Consider the following 18088-nt stretch of genomic DNA (forward strand, 5'->3'; position numbering starts at 1 on the left):
CTGCCACACACCACAGTGATGGCAATTATCAACAATAACAACACTGTGGGTGTAAATCTGCTCTGGCAGCTGGGGCTGGTGGATTCTGCATCCAAGAGCAGCCCCTGGCAGCTGCCTCAGCCCCGGGCACCACAAGGGGAGGGAGAGCAGAGCAGAGCAGAGCCTGCCCTGGGAGTGCAGAGGGGCTGCTGCCCACTCCTTGGCCACACTCTGGCAACTTCTGCAAGAACCCAGAAAGCTCAACATCCTCTGCAACTCAGATCAGCTGAGGGGATTCCCTTGCATTCCTGCACCAGCCCTCTCTTTCCTGCTCTCAAACCCATGACACCATATAAACCCACTGCTGCTTGTCCCTAAGTGCTCGGGGGTGAGGAGACAACCTCCACCTGCTCTCTGAAACTCCATCATGTGAGAGATACCTGATGCCTATCAATATTTTTATAAAAATACCAGTATTTTTAATTAATCAGGCATTTCTTCACTGAGATGAAACACTGTGTACATTTCTCATTTACTCTCCCCAATACATGCTTATTAATTAGCAGACTAATTTGCTTACTTCTTTAGGAACTGCATGCCAGGGAAAATGTTCTCAGCTGTCAAATGCAACCCATCGATTACTGTAAGACACTTAAGACTAATTGATAAATATAACCAAGCCCTGATTAATTGCTGCAAAATCCATCATGCTGCATTCTGCTGTCCTTCCCTTTATAATAAGACTCTTGAATTAATTTGAAACTTGATTTTCCCTTCTTTTAATTAAGAAAACCACCAAAAACCCGAAGTATTTGTGGAGGGTGTCTATTCAATTTTCTGGTTATGCTTGAAGTGAAATCTACTTCATTTACCTTATTAGCCAAAAGTAAGGAAATAGCCTACTCTGAAATTAGTTACTCTGTCAACTAGAATTTATCTTTGGGGCTGAGAGAGCTGATGTGGAAACTTGAAAGCAATTTCTTCACTCTTCTGTTTGTTATATGTATTTTTTAAGGTTTCTTTCTGATTACATAAATTAAAAGTGACTTCTACAAAATCTGGAAGAGATGTGCTGCATGCCCTTCTCAGTACAGCATATGGCAGCCTTTGAAACAGCCCAGTGTACAATTATGTAGATTGTTTGGAATGAAAAAGGTAAAAGTTACAGAGTAAAAGCGACTGAACGTTCACAGTGATGTTTCCAAGCAGTAACCCTCTCCCTGCTCAGTCCATGGCCATGCACCCCTGTTATTCTCACAAGAATTCTGCTGATGTAAGAACATTTTACTTCCACAATTTGGAGCTTAAATAGTATTTAAAAAATTATTTCACTGGGGTCCTACTGAGATCAATCCACAAGTTCCTCCTGAGGCTCATTTTTCCCCAAATTGAACTTTTCCTCCTCCTCCTCCCCTCACAAAGCCTGGAGGCAACAAGCTTTGGTCCAGCACCCAGCACTGCCCCAGCAGCCTCCTCATTCCTCAAAGCATTTCCACAAATCTTCCATGAAATTACGATTTTTGCCAAAAAATCTATGTAGTACTGTTTGTCTGTGGAGAAATGTTTGGGCTATCACAGGCAGTGCTGGTTCTCTGGCAAAAGAGGAGGATAATTACAATGCCTCTTGAAATCAGTGATATTTCCTTGCTGCTAAAAGGGTGGCATGCTTTACACCTTTAAACTACCTTAAGTAATCATTTTCTAGGCAGAACAGAAAATCCATTTCTATTAGTTTCCAAAGACCTTGAAAGTATGGATGTAGGAAGACCAGTTCCATAAATTCACCTTTTTAGAGTCACTGGCTAACACAGAATTTATGCAAGTGCAGGTCTGTCACATAATTCAGTATTTATATTCTCCCTTTCAAGCTCCAGGGAGCTGGAGTAAAATGCTAAAAATAAAATACACATGTTATAATACACACAAGATTTAGAGATGGAACTATTCTGACAGTTCAAACTAAAAGATCTTTGTGCATAAGGTCTCCATAGCTAGGCCTGTACTTAAATCACATATTGATTTAACTCACTGTAGACAAGCTATATAAGCTTTGGAATGATGTATGCTTGATCAATGTGTTTTAGAAATTAATCTCTGCCAGATGTACTCATTTAGGCAAGTGAAGAAGTCAGATAAATATCCCTACATTTTACTTTATAGGACAGTAAACCAATTACTAATCAAATTTGTAAGTAAACAACATTATTTGTTTCCAAGAAATATCAATATTAAAATACCTTTCTAAGAAAATCCGAAAACAAGACTTCAAAAATTTAAAGTTTTATCTACGAAATTCACAGATTATAAAATTGATACAAGAGTATACAAACATGATGATCAGAGATACAGAGGAGAACAAAATGCTCCTTTGAAATAGCCAGGGACGGAGACTCCTAGCACCACCCTGAACAAAGGGATCTGGAGTCTCAGCCAGATGAAAGATGTGTTTGATATTTTACTTCTTTGAAGTGCTAACAGTGGTTCCACACCAGAGTGCAGGAGTGATGCCCCACTCCATTGCAAGCACACTGACCCTGACATGGGGAGAAATAAATGTTTACAGCTCTACAGGCAGGCTTTAGAACAGAGCATTCTCCCAGATTAGAGACAGGGAAACTGAGGCACCCCCTGAAAGGCACAAGGCAAGCTGAGCTACAAATGCCAGGAGTGAAGGCTTTATCTGAATGCCAAATCTACTCATGCAAACCTCCTTTCTGATCCATGATTTTACTCAAATCCCGCTGATCCCAGCAGTGACAGCTCAAGGACAGATCCTGACCCGGCTTAGAGCTGGGCAGCTCATGAACAATAAATTAAAATTTCATTACTTTTACAATAAATAAAAGTTAATTACTTTTCTGTGAGCTTTTGTGTCCTAGCTCGGTTTTGGGACAGCCCAACCCAAGGTGAAAAGCTGCCTCTCTGTCTCAGACTCTCGCGTGGCCCCAGCAGTAAGAACTCCTCAGTGTGACATTATTCACAGGTCACTCCTGACACTGAACACCAGAGAATGAACCTCAGCACAGAGCCACGACCAAGGACACACTGACACGCCCCAGGCCACCAGCACAGGGACAATCAGGCTGCTGCAGCCTCGGGGGACTCCCTGCAAAAGCAAAAATTCAAACAAGGAGGGAAGGCACTTACCGTACAGCACTGCAATGAGCGACACGGGCATGACCAGGATACCCACCAGCATGTCTGCCACTGCCAGAGACATCAGGAAGAAGTTTGTGGCATTCTGCAACTTCTTCTCCAAGGACACAGCCATAATTACCAATATGTTCCCCCCAATGGTCAGCAGGATGACAACCAAGATCAGGAGGGCCGGCCAATTCTTCTCCCTGACGGACATCCGAGAGACTTCGCCCTTCTCAGAGGTGTTGAGAGGATCAGATGTAGGCAAACTCTGGTTCAGAGTCAAATTGCTGCTCAAGGACCAAGCCATCAGACCACCATGCAAACTGAAATCCAGTGTAACAGACACTGTTGTTAAGCTGAGCAATATTCCACTGCTACTTAAAGTGCTCATTGTCTGGGGCTGGTTGCTCTGTCTCTTAACCGTGCCTCAGAGACGATCCCTTTTCCAAACTCCAGGTCCAAGGCAGATCACAAAACCTGAGCCAGAAAATAATTTGATCTTCCATAGTGAAGCAGAGCTTACAGAAGTTAGCGTGGAGCTCCTCTGCTTTCCTTGGGTGTGGTAGAGGATGACCATTGACCACCAGCCTCAAGGGAAAGGAGACTTTGCAATCTCCAGCTGGTTTCCAAGTTCACCATTCTGAAAAGTAAAGGAAAAGGATATTCTTCACTGAAACCACAGTAAACACAACACTTTCTTTATTCCCCATGCAACTGACATCCTTATTCTTCCCCTTCCTGCTGGCTAGGACATTCTCCAGACTGCCAGCAATTTATCTGAAGGGTACAGACTATGCCTACAATCATGGGGGAGAGAGGCAGGGAATCACATCAGTGTGCTCTGGCTGGTTAAAAGCTGATTATCACTAATTAAATGTTTTGTGAAACCTGCAAAAGCAAGTCTGAAGAGCAAAATATGTTTCAATTGATATCCACTTCACAGATACTCTGCTGCTGTGTAAAATAGCAATTGCACAAAATTCCAGCCAATCCAGATAGCGCAGCCAAGCACGGGGTAATGCATCACCTTAAATGGAAGGGTTTGGATATATTTTACATATTCTGAGGTGTTGTAAAAACCCTCAGATATTAATGATCAAGTCTCCTATAATAACAAATAATGTTATATAGTATACTGTATATAACAGTATACTGTTATAGAGTTCAATTTCTATTGGGAAATGAATGGTGGATAAGATGCAATATTACTAGGCAATGTTATATTTTATTATATATATAAATTATCAATGTTATAGATATATAACATATCTATATGTTATATAGCAGTATATGTTATATACTGCTATATAAAATATACTGTTATATAGTTCAATTTCTATTGGGAAATGAATGGTGGATAAGATGCAATTTTATTATCAGGCAACATTGTATGATCCTTCTGGAACAAAGAGACAACAAAGAGTTAAGAGAAAAGAAAGGACAAACTTTCATAAAAGCTGAGCACTTATTTCTGGTGTTCATCTATTTTTGTGCCACTGTTTCCTGCTGATCATGAGCTCACAGCCAGGCCAGCCAGCCTAACCCCAGCATTCTGCAGCTCAGGACCACTGTCCCAGCAGCCCCATCCCACACCCAGAGGGGTCAGATTTCCTCACAGCATCTCACTCGATTTGTGCTGCCTCAAAAAGGAGCTGACAGTGAGGGCAAGGCTGATCACCATGCCTGTAACACAGGCCAGAGAACATCATGCTGCTGCTTCTGAGCTCCTTCAGCCTCATGCATTGGGCTAATTGGGTAAATTAAGTGTACTCCTGACTTGAGGCACGTGCTGCAGCCACTGAAGCTGAGGGCATGCATTTCCAGTCTGGTGAAATGAACTCGGTAATCCTGCCTGCCAGTCCTGTCCGGCTGAAGAGAAGCAGCAGCTTTGCTTTGCTCTGCTCTGGGGGAAGCTCCTGACACCACGAGCAGCACAGGGCTGGGAGCACAGGAGGAAAGCACCTGGCCAAGCAGGGGCATGGAAGTGGACAAGGAAGAGAATAAAATCAACAGCAGGCAGCTTCATCTGAGCACGTCTGTGACGGTGTTCACAGGGGTCTTATGTTGAGGGAAGAGACGAGGATCTGACTCCATGTTCAGAAGGCTTGATTTGCTATTTTATTATATATATTACATTAAAACTATACTAAAAGAATAGAGAAAAGGTTCCATCAGAAGGCTTGCTAAGAATAGAAAAGAATGATAACAAAAGCTTCTGTTTCAGACAGAGAGTCCAAGCCAGCTGACTGTGATTGGCAATTATTAGAAACAACCACATGAGACCAATCACAGATGCACCTGTTGCAATCCACAGCAGCAGATAATCATTGCTTACATTTTGTTCCTGAGGGCTCTCAGCTTATCAGGAGGAAAAATCCTAAGGAAAGGATTTTCCATAAAAGATGTCTGTGACACACATCCTCAACTTTTTGTGCAGCCCACAGGAAAAGAGCTGTTCTATCACTGTTAAATAAATAACAAAATAAAAGCCAAATTTTAGCTGTTGAATGCACTGTGGCATACATCTGACACAGCAATCCAGGTATCAAAAGCTAGATGTGATTAATGAAATTACTTTAGATTTCATTTAAATAGGAGGTGCTCAGAATCCTATAATAAAATGTTTAACATTCATGAAGGTTTCAGAACTTTTTTAATGGGCTTTGTGCACAAAAATATTTCTTAAATGAGCAGTTCATACAATGAACCCAGATTTGCTTCTGTATTGTAGTTAATTACTCCCAGAGGGTCTCTAAACCTCATATTTAGGAAGGAGTTTTGCACAGCACAGAAAATAATTTTGCAGCTGCACATGCAGATGAATGAATAAGTGGTCACTGGACCATTTATTCTTTCCAACTTAGCTGGTCTCAAAAACAAACAAAAAAAAGTCTCTAGAAAGTTTCTAAATAACTTCAGATTTTTTTTTCCAAAACACAGCTTTTAATTCAAAGCTATGAGGACAATTTTTCCAAATCACCTTTCCACATTAAGGAGACACTGGGCAGCCAAAGGATCACGGACAGGACATGACTTAACTCTAGATCATGAAAATAAACCAACAACCCCCAAACAAAACCACACCACAAAGAACAACTCCAAGATAAGGCTTCTGAATTAAAAGTGCCTATTTTTGTCACTGTTCATGTCTGCATACTGAAATGGTGAGTAGAGTAATTCTCTCTTGCATTTTACATATTCAGTTTGAAAAATCATGTGGGAATTTGATGACAGGAATGCTCAAGCCTGGGCTCCACCTTCAGAATTAACTGTTCTACTGCTTTGCTAATACTCTTGTTATTACTTTACACAGATCCTGGCTTGAAGTCATCAGTTTTCCTTTTCACTGCATCCCTCAGCCTCCTCAAGGTAAAACTTTGTGACTAATTCCTTCAGCTACAGTCTTCTAAGCACACCACTATACCAGAAAAATAATTCACAATTTATTCATGGATTCTGCATTTATTTAAGAACCATCTCCATAATTTTAAATTGAAACATGGGCCCATCACAGATTTTTTTTCCAATAGTAACATCAAAGTACACATACTGAATTTCGTGGTCAATCGTCAATTCCAGTTCAATCTACTACTGACAGTCCTTAAGAATTATAATTTAAACATTCAGCAAAGCCAAATTCTTTTCCATGCGACTCTTGCTTTTTGATAAAGTAAAACAATGATTTCTTTTGGCACATTCTTTCCTTTCACTCTTTAAGTCCAGTTCAAAATAAACTGAAGGTAAAATATACTGAAGGAAAAATAAAATTACTGAAATAAACTGAAGGAAAAACACTTTTGTCTATCAAGAAACGATTAATTATTTAAATAATAAATAATAACTAATATGAATTATTTAAAGCAGAGGTTGATATGCTGGAGATTTTGGATGTTCCAGAGGGTTAAGCTGGAGTGAAACGGAAGCTGCAATGGTTAATAAGCCTGTACTGGTGGGGCACTGGGTGGGCTCACGTGCCTTTGGGATTATTTACCACCATTACACTTGCTAAAAGGAAAAGAACCAAACCTTTCTTGGAATAAACACAATTATTTTTTCCTTTGAATTAAATGCATTCATCTTTAGCTGTTTTACCCTTCAAAGCTCAGAGCACTTGTTCCTGGGGAGAGGCAGCTGCCTGCTGAGGCTGGAGCTGTTCCCCAGCCCCAGGCAGGATCCTGCCTTTCCTTGACCCTCTGCAGAGTCCTGAGCCCTCCTGAGACACTGAGGGAACCTCTGCATGTTACCAACGTGCACCTGAAATTGGGTGAGAAATCAAGGATTGTCAGCTTATCCCAAAAAAACCAACCTGAGTTTCAGGCAGGCTGAGGTAATACATTAATTCATGGTGAGTCTTGCTGTAAAAAATACCCCAGAAGCACTTAATGATCAAAAGTGATGGCTTTCACCAATTCCCACCCCAAAAAAAAAACCCAAAACATCCAATGGCATCACAAGTACAAAGGCCACATGCAAGAGAGATTTTCTCCTCCCAAAATATTGTCAGTCTCCAGTTCTCCAAGTCACACTCACATCTCCCCAATTACCAGATGAAAGCAAACAAGCTGATAAAGAACAAACATTTGTAAATAAAAAGTTTTTCCTTTAGCCTTGACTTTGATGGTAGACCTACATCAGGGAAGAAAATAAATCTGAAGTCAACTAAACTGAACTGTAAGCACTGCAATTTTTGACAGGAAAACAGTTGCAGATAGTTCACAACTATCTGAGCCAGATAGTCAGATGACATAAATTTTTATAGCTCCATGAAGCCCTTTTCAGAATGGCAAATAATTTAAAATTATATAATAGAATACACAATTTATGTTCAGGAAGGCAGATTTAAGGCTTCATTCTTCACTCTAAACCCTGCATTTCTTGCTATTTGCATCTTTATTTTTTTTTTAATCCATTGCCAATTTAATTTTCCCTTTTTTTTGGAACAGAAGGTTGCTTTAAAATACAGATTTTCATGGCAAACTTGCAAAGGGCTACTTTCCTCTTAGTGATTCAATAAAGTCATATTTTTATATTAAGAGAATTCTATATTTTGGGCAGTTGGAACTCATCTTTCTCCTTTTTGTAGCAGCACTAGGAAACATTCCTATTTCTGTGCAGTTCTCAGTGTGTGAGAATGCTGCAAGTCCAATGGAGATGACCAGGGTGATGTGGGAGGAAGCACAATAAATACTGGGTTTGGTTCAGCCCAGAGAAAAAGCTCTGAACAGGGATGGATTTGCTGCCTACATCTACCTGCTGGTACTTCCAGAGGAAACAGGAGAATTCCAAAAAGGAGAATTCCAAACAGGAGAATTCCAAAAGCTGGGCAGCAAAACAAGAAGCAATTTTGCCAGTGATAGATGTAAGAAAATTGTGTATGAAGTAGGAAAAAAAAGAGATAAATCTCAGTGCAGGTGGCCAGACAGAGACTGTGGGATGTCCATCCTTGCAGAAGCTCAGAACACAGCTGGGATCTAACCCCAAACTCCATCTAACCTGGAAGTCAGCTCTTCCTTGAGCACCTTGAGGACTAGAGACCTTCAAAAAGTCCCTTTCAGGTTGAATTATCCTATAATTGGATCAGAATTGTGTTTCTAAGTAAAGCTGTCCAGCATGGGGATGTTTTTGAGCTCCTACCCTTGGATGCACCCCCTATGCTTGTCAGATCAGACCAGCACATCCTCTCCCCTTTCCCCAAGGCCAGAAATAAAAATGTGCTGCCAGGTGGGCAAACAGAGCTGTGGAACAAAGGGAAAACCAATCCACAAAGGGAAAACCAATCCAGTGTGCCTGGTTTGGGATCCAGGGCCCCAGAGCTGCCCCAGCTCACACCAGGGCCAGCTCCTCACATTCCCCACCTGTGTCTGAGGGTCCCACAGCTCAACATCCTCTGAAATGTGGCAGTTTTGGAAAGCCCAAATTCATTCCAGGCACATGGCAGTATCAGGAAATCTCCTTTCTGTTGGAAGCAATGCCTCCAGTGCCAGCACAAGGGCAGCATTTTCTCAGTCCCTGCAGGGGGAAGGAAAAGTCAAATCCCACTGATTATTCTGTAGATACCCACTGCAAATTAACTCAAGTTGTAACCCAGAGAAGTGGTTATGCCTAATTTGACTATTTTCCTGAGCTACTCTTGAACTTGGGAATATATTATTAGCTCTTTGTTTAGAGATTTTCTTTCCAAGGGAGAATTTGATACGTCTTCTTCTGTTTTGCAAGAAATTCTGGAATTTTTCCCAATAGGAATTGGACATAAATCAGCGTAAAAGCCACTTAATAAAACCTTAGGGAAACCTCCCCAAATACAGCTTTCTACCAATCTTTTTTAATTCTGACACAGAAAATAACTATTTAATTACTTGCAAATTAAAAAAAAAAAAAAAAAAAAAAAGAGTATTTAGTTTTTTCACAGCAAGGGGAAAATGGATTTTCTCAGATATGAGATCAAGCACTGATATTTTGTAGGGTCATAATAATGAATCACTACCATTCTGTCCAAAAGCAAATAGCATCAATTTCCCTCTCTGTATCTTCCCTCATACTGAGTCAGAAAGGCATAAAGGCATTAATTTCTTTTCCAGACATTTCAAGGCAATACAAACACACAGAGAGATCTTAATCCACCTTCTGGCTGTAAGACCAGCATCCTTTTTTATTTTCCCTTTGTGGAAGAGCACCTGGGAACCTCACAAGAAGATGTAGATACTCTGCCACTCCCTGCAATGATAAACTTTCTCTCTTGGCTCAGGCATGCAGAAACACCACAACAGAATAAATCTGAATCTCATCACACACTGCTCTAACTTCTTGGAATGATTGTACCCTAGTTGTTCATATTTTCTATGGGTAGATATAATTCCAACCTGCCTCCTGCCTCTCTGGTTTTTTGTTTCTTTTTTTTTTTTTTTTTAAATCCACATGTCCCCAGTGGCTGAAATCCGAAGCACATATTAACTCTCTGCAGTTAGTGCATTTATCATGGCAGTCCTGACCCTGCTTTCCTGTTGCTTCAATAAATCACTTCATTCATGAATCTGGATCATGCAAAGTCCGGCTGAATGCAATCAAACCCACATTCCTGCACTATTTGTACAGCTGTGCTCCTGGAAGTTCTTACTGAGCTTGACCAGCCCCATAGTCAGAATTGGCTATAACCTGAATTTGAGCCCTGCCTTGAATTCCTGAGACCCAGCTGGAACACAAGGGACATTTATCTTCTGCCAAACTTTTATACCCTTAATGCAACAGCATTGTGGGTATCTGCTCCATGGAGCTGTGAGAGCCCCCAGGATTCCCAAGGCAGCTCCTGTGGTTGTAAGGACCTGGCTCCTGCCTCCACTGCAGTGACTTTCCCTCTGTCCCTTTTAATTCAGCTGCACAATGTGGCAAACATCACGTGTGGCATTGCTGGGAAAATCCTGTGTGACAGCTTTTTTACACTCAGCTTTTCAGGCTTCTTGTAGCAAACTACTTACTCTTTCTAAACTTTTTTCTTACTCTTTCTAAACTTTCTCTCTCTCTAGAAAACCAATTTTTCTTCTCTCAAATGTTTTGCATGGCAGCTCTTTGTTTACATCATTAAAGTCTGGAAGTGAGCACTTATCCAAAATGAAACATAATAAACCAAAGCAACAAAAACACTTGCTTAGGTTTGTTTACCTACCTTTTTTTTTGCACGTTTTAAAGCCAGGCTTACTTAAAAACCAGAAGACTCCACAATTTTCAGCAGTTGCTGATGTACAGTGCTCTATCCCATGTGTGCTTGAATAACTTCATAGCTCTAAGTGCCACCACAACAAAACACATGTAAATACGTACATGCCTCTAAATAAAAAATACTCATCAAGTGATTTACACTCAATTCATGTTTTAGGGGAAATGTCACACCCAGTATCACTGGGATTCTGTAATGACTGTGCATGGTTTGCAGCAGTGCCAGAGAGCAGCAGCAGCATGGCCAGGAGCAGGTGAGCACAGAGCAGCTCTGAGTCACAGCCTGGCACACACTGAGCACACCCACCCTGCCTGGGGACTGCTGCTGACTCACTCTTCACTTACTAAGTCACATTTCTTAATCAAGCAAGAAATCCCTTGATGTTTCTCTCTGAGCTTTCTCTTCATTCCAGCTCTCCGTGCCCTCTGAAATCACAGCTCAGGACCCCTCATTTTCCAGTGAAGACACAATTTTCTGATGCTGTGACATGGTGCTCACGCTGCACCTCATCCCACATGAAATCCAGGGGAGAATCTCCCCTCTGAGCCCTTGGTACATCTCCAGCACAGGGCTGCTCCTGTGGGGGTCCCACAGCTGAAACAGCTTCTCCCCCAAATCTGTTTTCCCAGTGTGTAGTCATGGTATTTCATGAAAAATCTCTTCTTTAGGATTTTTTTCTCTTGAGAAGCTGAGAGGCCTCAGGAACAAAATGTAAACAATGGTTATCTGCTGCTGTGGAATGCAATGGGTGGATCTGTGATTGGTCCATGTTGGTTGTTTCTAATTAATGGCCAATCACAGCCAGCTGGCTCAGACTCTCTGTCTGAGCCAACAAGCCTTTGTTATTCATTCTTTCTTTTTCTATTCTTAGCTTAGCCTTCTGATGAAATCCTTTCTTCTATTCTTTTAGTATAGTTTTAATATAATATATATCATAAAAATAATAAATCAGCCTTCTGAAACATGGAGTCAGAGCCTCGTCTCTTCCCTCATCCTTGGACCCCTGTGAACACGGTCACAGCAGTGAGCACCTCACCCTGCAGAACTCTCCAATTCAAGCCTCAGGGAGCTCAGTTTCTCCCCCAAATCTGTTTTCCCAGTGAGCACCTCACCCTGCAGAACTCTCCAATTCAAGGCTCAGGAGTGATTTTTTCATAGAGGTCTCCTCCCTGCTGTGGTGGTGCACTCTTAACATAGGTTACAGAGTGCCTCTCCTGTTATCATTGCTGTCCAAATGTCTCTAAAAAGAATAAATTGCAGCATCAAATAAGCCCAGGAAGAGGAAAACAAAGCTCAAAGCATAATAAAAAGTGTGCCTAATGAACTGACAAATGGCTCAGGGCTTTTACTGTAATAGCTTAATTAAATATGTGTTTTCACATACCTGTGCAGTGTCAGAGAAAGGATTATTGAAACATTCATAAGTTAATTGACTTATCTTTATCTCATGCATAGCAACAGTTGATACAATAATTACATAGAAAATGCTGCTACTCATAGGGGGTTTTCCCTTTTAATTTCCTTTTCTCTTTTTTTTCACTTGGGAAACTGACCCATAAAAACCCAAAATGGAGTGGCTGACAGGATAAATTCAAAAAGCCAACACTTTTCTGCTCTAAGTATATTATATATACAACCGAATATCCTGATAAATCTGTAGTAAGGGAAACTAATAAAACAGATAGAAAATAAAACTCTTAAAAACTGGTCTTAAAAAAAAAGCCAGGAAAAGGACAAAGAAGATAAGACTGAAACAATTACAGCAACTGGTATTCATTTCAAGATAGAAAATGATCCACGCACTTATAAATTCTTAGTTTGACCTTAACCAGGCAAAAATTCAGAACAGATTTAAAAGGAAAATTTGAGACACAAAAATGTGTGGAAAGTGCTGTGAAAAGCAACATGAGTTTCCCAGATGTACATTGTAAGTCTTGGCTTGGTGTCTTGGGATTTTGCTCATCTGTTCTGTAACACTCCATTCTTTAGGAAAATAAAATAAAATAAAAAAAAATTAAAAAGGCAGTGTCTGTAGCTCACACTTCATTAAACCATTTGATACGGTGTCACCAGGGAAGTTATTATGAAAACTCCAGAGAACAAGATGAACAGAGCAATTGTGAAGCTGCCACGGTATTGGCTGCAAAGGAGATGAAAATGGATTAGACTGGAAAAACAACCCTGGTCTGGAAGGAAGGTGTCTGTTGAGGTTGGTAAGGTTTGATCCTGATAGTACATTGGGATTGGTTTTTTTGTTTGTTTGTTTTAATGTTGCCTAACTAAAACATTTACTTTGAGAACTAAATACATTGATAAAACCAAACCAAGATTCAGCACTCACATCAGTAAAGGTTGGAATGTAACACAGGAAAATCAGGATGACTGAAGGCTGAACAAATCAAATAATAATGAAATATGATAACACAATGAATGTGATAACACAATGAATAACTAAAAGAATTTGGCTGTAAACTTTGAGTTTATCAGTCAGAAGCAAAGATAATTAGTTCAGCATCTGAGCCATATGCAGGCACAAGTGGGACATGAAAGAGAAATACAATCCAAGCTATAGATATAGCAAGCAAGGGATTTTTGTATGCTCCATCACTCCAAAAGCAAACAAATACCTGCCTCCACCCTGTCACACATTGACTGTTTGATGCCATAAGAGGCCACTTTAATCCAGATGCCTTATTCCAGATAAATTCTGCATTGTGATGCTGCTCACAGACCAAGCTAGGGGACACCTCTGAGCTCTTACACTATAGTAAATCACAAGTATTTTCAATTAAATGACAATGCCCAGGGGGCCAGACAGAGCTCAGCATAGTCACTCTTGATTTGCACTAGAAAACAGGCCAATTGTGTTGAAACATCCTCAATGTGATTAGAAGCAGACTCTTTATTTAGGGAAATAATTAAATTTTCAAAGCATTTGACAATTTTAATAGACATCATCTATGAATAAGTCAGGGTGTGTAATATGCCTGGAGCAGGAAGGAAAAGGCTCATTAGCTTTGAGAGAATAGACAGATGGGCAATGCTGGGGCAGGGCTGTGACAGCTCCCACATTATGTAAGCACAGGAGAGAGGAGCCTGTGTGCAGGAGGCATTTCCATGGGAGCAAATTGCACTGACACAAACTGGCATCTCTGACATCAATACATGACTCAGGGAAAATGAAGTGAAGGAAACAAAGCATAATTGAAAATACTTCATTTTCCAGCACGAAATGAAAGGCAATGGAGGGCTGTAAAAGCTGATGTAATTTGGATTAACCTGATTCTCCGTGTGAGCAAACACATGGAAGGATTTTGAACAATTCAGATTCTGTCCCAGCCAAGGTGTGCTGAAGCTGCAGCAGAGGGAGCAGTCCTGAGGTGCTGAAAAGCAGCAGGCAGGTGCTTGGCTGCATTTAACAAGATGGTTAGGAGCACTGAGAAGAACACGGAAATAGGAGAGAAGCTGCAGACAAATTCAGTGTCGCCATGATATTTTCTGAAAAATCCCTTTGCCAGGACTTTTCTCCTGAGAAGCTGAGAAGCCTCAGAGGAAAAGAAAAACAATAGAAAAACAATAATTACCTGCTGCTGTGGAATGCAATAGGTGCATCTTTGGTTGGTCCATGTTGGTTGTTTCTAATTAATGGCCAATCACAGTCAGCTGGCCCAGACTCTCTGAGAGTCACGAGCTTTTGTTATCATTCCTTCCTATTCCTTTCAAGCCTTCTGATGAAATCCTTTCTTGTATTCTTTAGTGCAGTTTTAATATATAATTTTCTTTTAATATAATATAATATCATAAAATAATAAATCAGCCTTCTGACACATGGAGTCAAGATTCTCATCTCTTCCCTTGTCCTGGGACCCCTGTGAACACCACCACAATTCAGCAACAAAACAACAGAGAAAATATGAAGGTTTAAGGCTAACAAAGAAATGTAAAAGACAACCTATAGTCTCAGTGACAGTCTAAGAAGGAAAACTTGCATTTAGAAATTCAAACAGGGTCCAAAGCAGCCACTTCCTTTTTAAAAGGAGTATTCTTCCTACATTTCCCTAAAATGTGGGTGAAATCTCTGAGATGCATTCCCAGACAGGCTGTGGGGTCACAGACCAAGGGAGCTGTCCCCATGTGAGCAATGTGCCAGGGACCAGGCTCTCCTTCAATGGGAGGACACCAAATGCACTTTTATTCAACCCCAGAGAGGAAAGACAATGAAACTATCATAGCAATTTATACACGAATCAGGTAGTGTCTGCGTTTTAATGGCTGAAACAAAGACAGCTGAACTCTAATGGTGTCGATTTTCTCTTGTAAGTGATTACTAAATTGCTTCCACTTTGTCAGCAACGTAATATCTCTGTGAACAGCTCAGAGTTAAGGAAGTGACAAACCACCAGTTGTCAAGTGGAGAAAAACACACATCCACATCCACTGAAAGTAGGTTTGAAAGAGAAACACTTCTGTTCCTCGGGAAACAGCAAGGCTTTCACACAAGGGAAATACTCCATCAGAAACAACAGGGCAGCTCCATCATTCCTGGCTTCTGACCTCCAACAAATTCACTATCACCACAAACCAAAATAATTTGGGTGCTGGCACCATTGATTGTAAGTGAATGAGAGTTTTGCTGTGCCCAGTGAGTGCAGCAAAAGAGTGTTTGGAGGCAACATCTGAAGTCTTTGAGCAAGGAGTGTGTCCCTTTCTTGCCAGAGTTCAAACACTGGAACAGTTTGAGACAGAAATTGCTTTAGTTCAGAAGCACACCTACAGCACACAGCAAGCAGTTCACAGAGAGACATCAAATGAGGCTGGGGAGCCAGGGAATCAGCATCAGAGAAACCTCTCTGGGCACTGAGCCCATTAATGGTCAGTTTTGGGGTGAGGCTCACACCACCCCAGCCAGGCTGTGCTGGGACTGAGCCCTGCCAGGGCTGAGCTGCACCCAGGGGAGTTTGAAATTCCTGATGCACACACTTTCTGACAAACAGATACAACTGCTCTGCGGGCTGGGTGAACTAATTACACTGACTGCTGATCTAAAAAAGCCAGGAAGCAAAAGCCCACAGCCCTGATTCCTGTATTGCTACCAATTTTTGCCCATTTCCTGCACATTACAGACGAAGGAAGGTCTTGTCCCCTGTATGAGCCAGCTTGGAACAGTTGCAGAAATAGAGCCTGGGTATATTTATGCAATAATACAAACACCTCTTGAGTTCTGTGTCAGTAAATTGTATCCTACATTTTCATTTTCCAAAACCACTACAAACAAATTATCATGGAAATATCTAAAGTAACAATATTTTAAGCAGTTTTACACCAGGCAGTGTAACCTTTACAAACACACTTTGATAAATAGTAGTAGTCTAAAATGGAAACAATTATGTTACTCCCATTAATTAGCAGGCAATAAAATACTTTCCTGTTCAGGTGACCTAACAAATATCATCATGTAATTTAAGAATTACACTGGCAATGTTTTTCTCCCACACACATCTGACCCTCAGAGAAGATTTTGGTATAAAGGGCAAAAAAGTAGCCAACACCTTTTCAGATCCAGGTTTTATCAAGCTAAAGATAGAAATTAGAAATCCCAAATAGAAATTAGAAGTAGTAACCACTCAGTGAGGCTGAAATCAGCCTCATCCACACAGGTGAACAGGAGCCTGTCCCAGCCTGTTGATGTTGGGAATCAGTTTGTGGGGCTGAAATTGTGCCCTTCAGTCCAGGGCACATGGCACAACACCCTGCTGCCACCACTCCTTGCTGTCTCCTTAACAAGTGAGAGCAAGAATCTCTGGACCATCATGTGGCTGATGTGTGAGATGCATGGTTTGAACCTGTAGCTTGCAGGGCCTTTAGTGAACCATCTCAGGATACCCCAGAAGTAAAAACAAATTCCCTCCTTTGATATGTGCCCATTCCTTAAGGCTGGAGAAGGTGGGATGCAGAAGCCCACACAGGACTACAGGAACATCTGAACTTCACTGCAGGAAAATTGTGTGCCACAAGCCAGGATTCCAGTTACAGAGTTAAAGCTTCCATGACATTGCCCCAGGCAGAATTCTCTGCTCCAAATTATAACAGACCTCTCAATGTCCTTAAAAATAGTATCTTACTTAAGCACTTTGTTCTGCAAGTCTGAGCTGTTAGAAAGCCAAGGAGCTCAGTACAGACACAGACACAGAACAGGAGGATGCTCTGTGATGGAAAACCCCTCTGGGCAAGAACATCATCCATGGTGGATAGCAAAATCTGCTGGTGGGGATGTGCTACTGCACAACTGCTACACTTCACAAGAGCTTCAAAGAAAGCATGATCTGGCAAAACAGACATGGGAACATTATTCCAGGGCACTTCCAAAATGTGGGAACAGCCATCATTGCACCAGAAGGGAGGACTGGGTGAAGGCACACATGTTCACCAAAGTGGGGAGCACCATATAAGCTGTTAAAAACCTCAGGGATGGATCAGACAAGTAGTTGATGCCTCAGGGTTTAGCTTTTATATTTTTCAGATTCTGTGCTGCTTTAGTGTGTACTTCTGAGCTTCATATGAGGGCATGGTGAGTTCTGTGCACAGAGCTGGGAGACAAAACAATTCCTGCTCCAGCTGGGGACCAAGGACAAATGATCCAAATCTCAGGCCCAAGAGCACAAACAACGTGGACTGAAGAGAGAAAAACAAGAAGGATGGGACTTCATAACCTAAAGCTGTAATTGGACAATTAACTCCAATATGCAAATGGCCCAGAACTGATCCAAGTGAGAGACCCCATGACCAGCTGTCCATTTTGTGACCATTTTGGTTCATCTTGGGTGCAGCCCTGGCTGGGCTCTTGTGCTGCCCAAGATGCATCCATTGAGGCCTTTTAATAAATCCCCACTTTATTCTTTAGCTCTGTCCAGCCTCTGTTCCAGGTCAGCCTTCACAAGGCATCACAGTCATTAAACACAGTGGGTAGCAATATCAGTTTACAGCTTGTGAGCAAAACTGAGCATTTCAAACTTAGCTTCAGCCTCAGTGTTTATCTGTGGCTGTGAGAGCAGTTGAGATGGAAGATGTTAGAAACCAAACATCTCTGAAACACTGGAGAAAGTCACCTATGCACAGCTAAAGCAAACCAAGAAATCCTCTTGCAGCAGTTTGTATCAATCAAAAATAAGCATGGGACATGAGAGGATCCTGTCCGAGCTGATGGCAAGCACAAATTAAGACATTAAATCTCTTTCATTTCTAAAGTTGTGAGACTTT

General features: G+C 41.3%; 1 protein-coding gene across 1 annotated transcript in view; it reads right to left on the reverse strand.

The window, feature by feature from the left end:
* The window catches only part of HTR2C (5-hydroxytryptamine receptor 2C), a 75305-nt gene that overhangs the window by 37477 nt on the left and 19740 nt on the right, over positions 1 to 18088 (reverse strand). The window contains exon 2 of the mRNA XM_059483019.1: positions 3127 to 3760. Within this exon, the coding sequence (XP_059339002.1) occupies positions 3127 to 3511 (385 nt within the window). The 5' untranslated portion in view covers positions 3512 to 3760. The remainder of the gene's footprint in view (positions 1 to 3126; positions 3761 to 18088) is intronic.

The sequence above is a fragment of the Ammospiza nelsoni genome, chromosome 15, assembly GCF_027579445.1.
Source record: "Ammospiza nelsoni isolate bAmmNel1 chromosome 15, bAmmNel1.pri, whole genome shotgun sequence".
NCBI classification, from domain to species: domain Eukaryota; kingdom Metazoa; phylum Chordata; class Aves; order Passeriformes; family Passerellidae; genus Ammospiza; species Ammospiza nelsoni.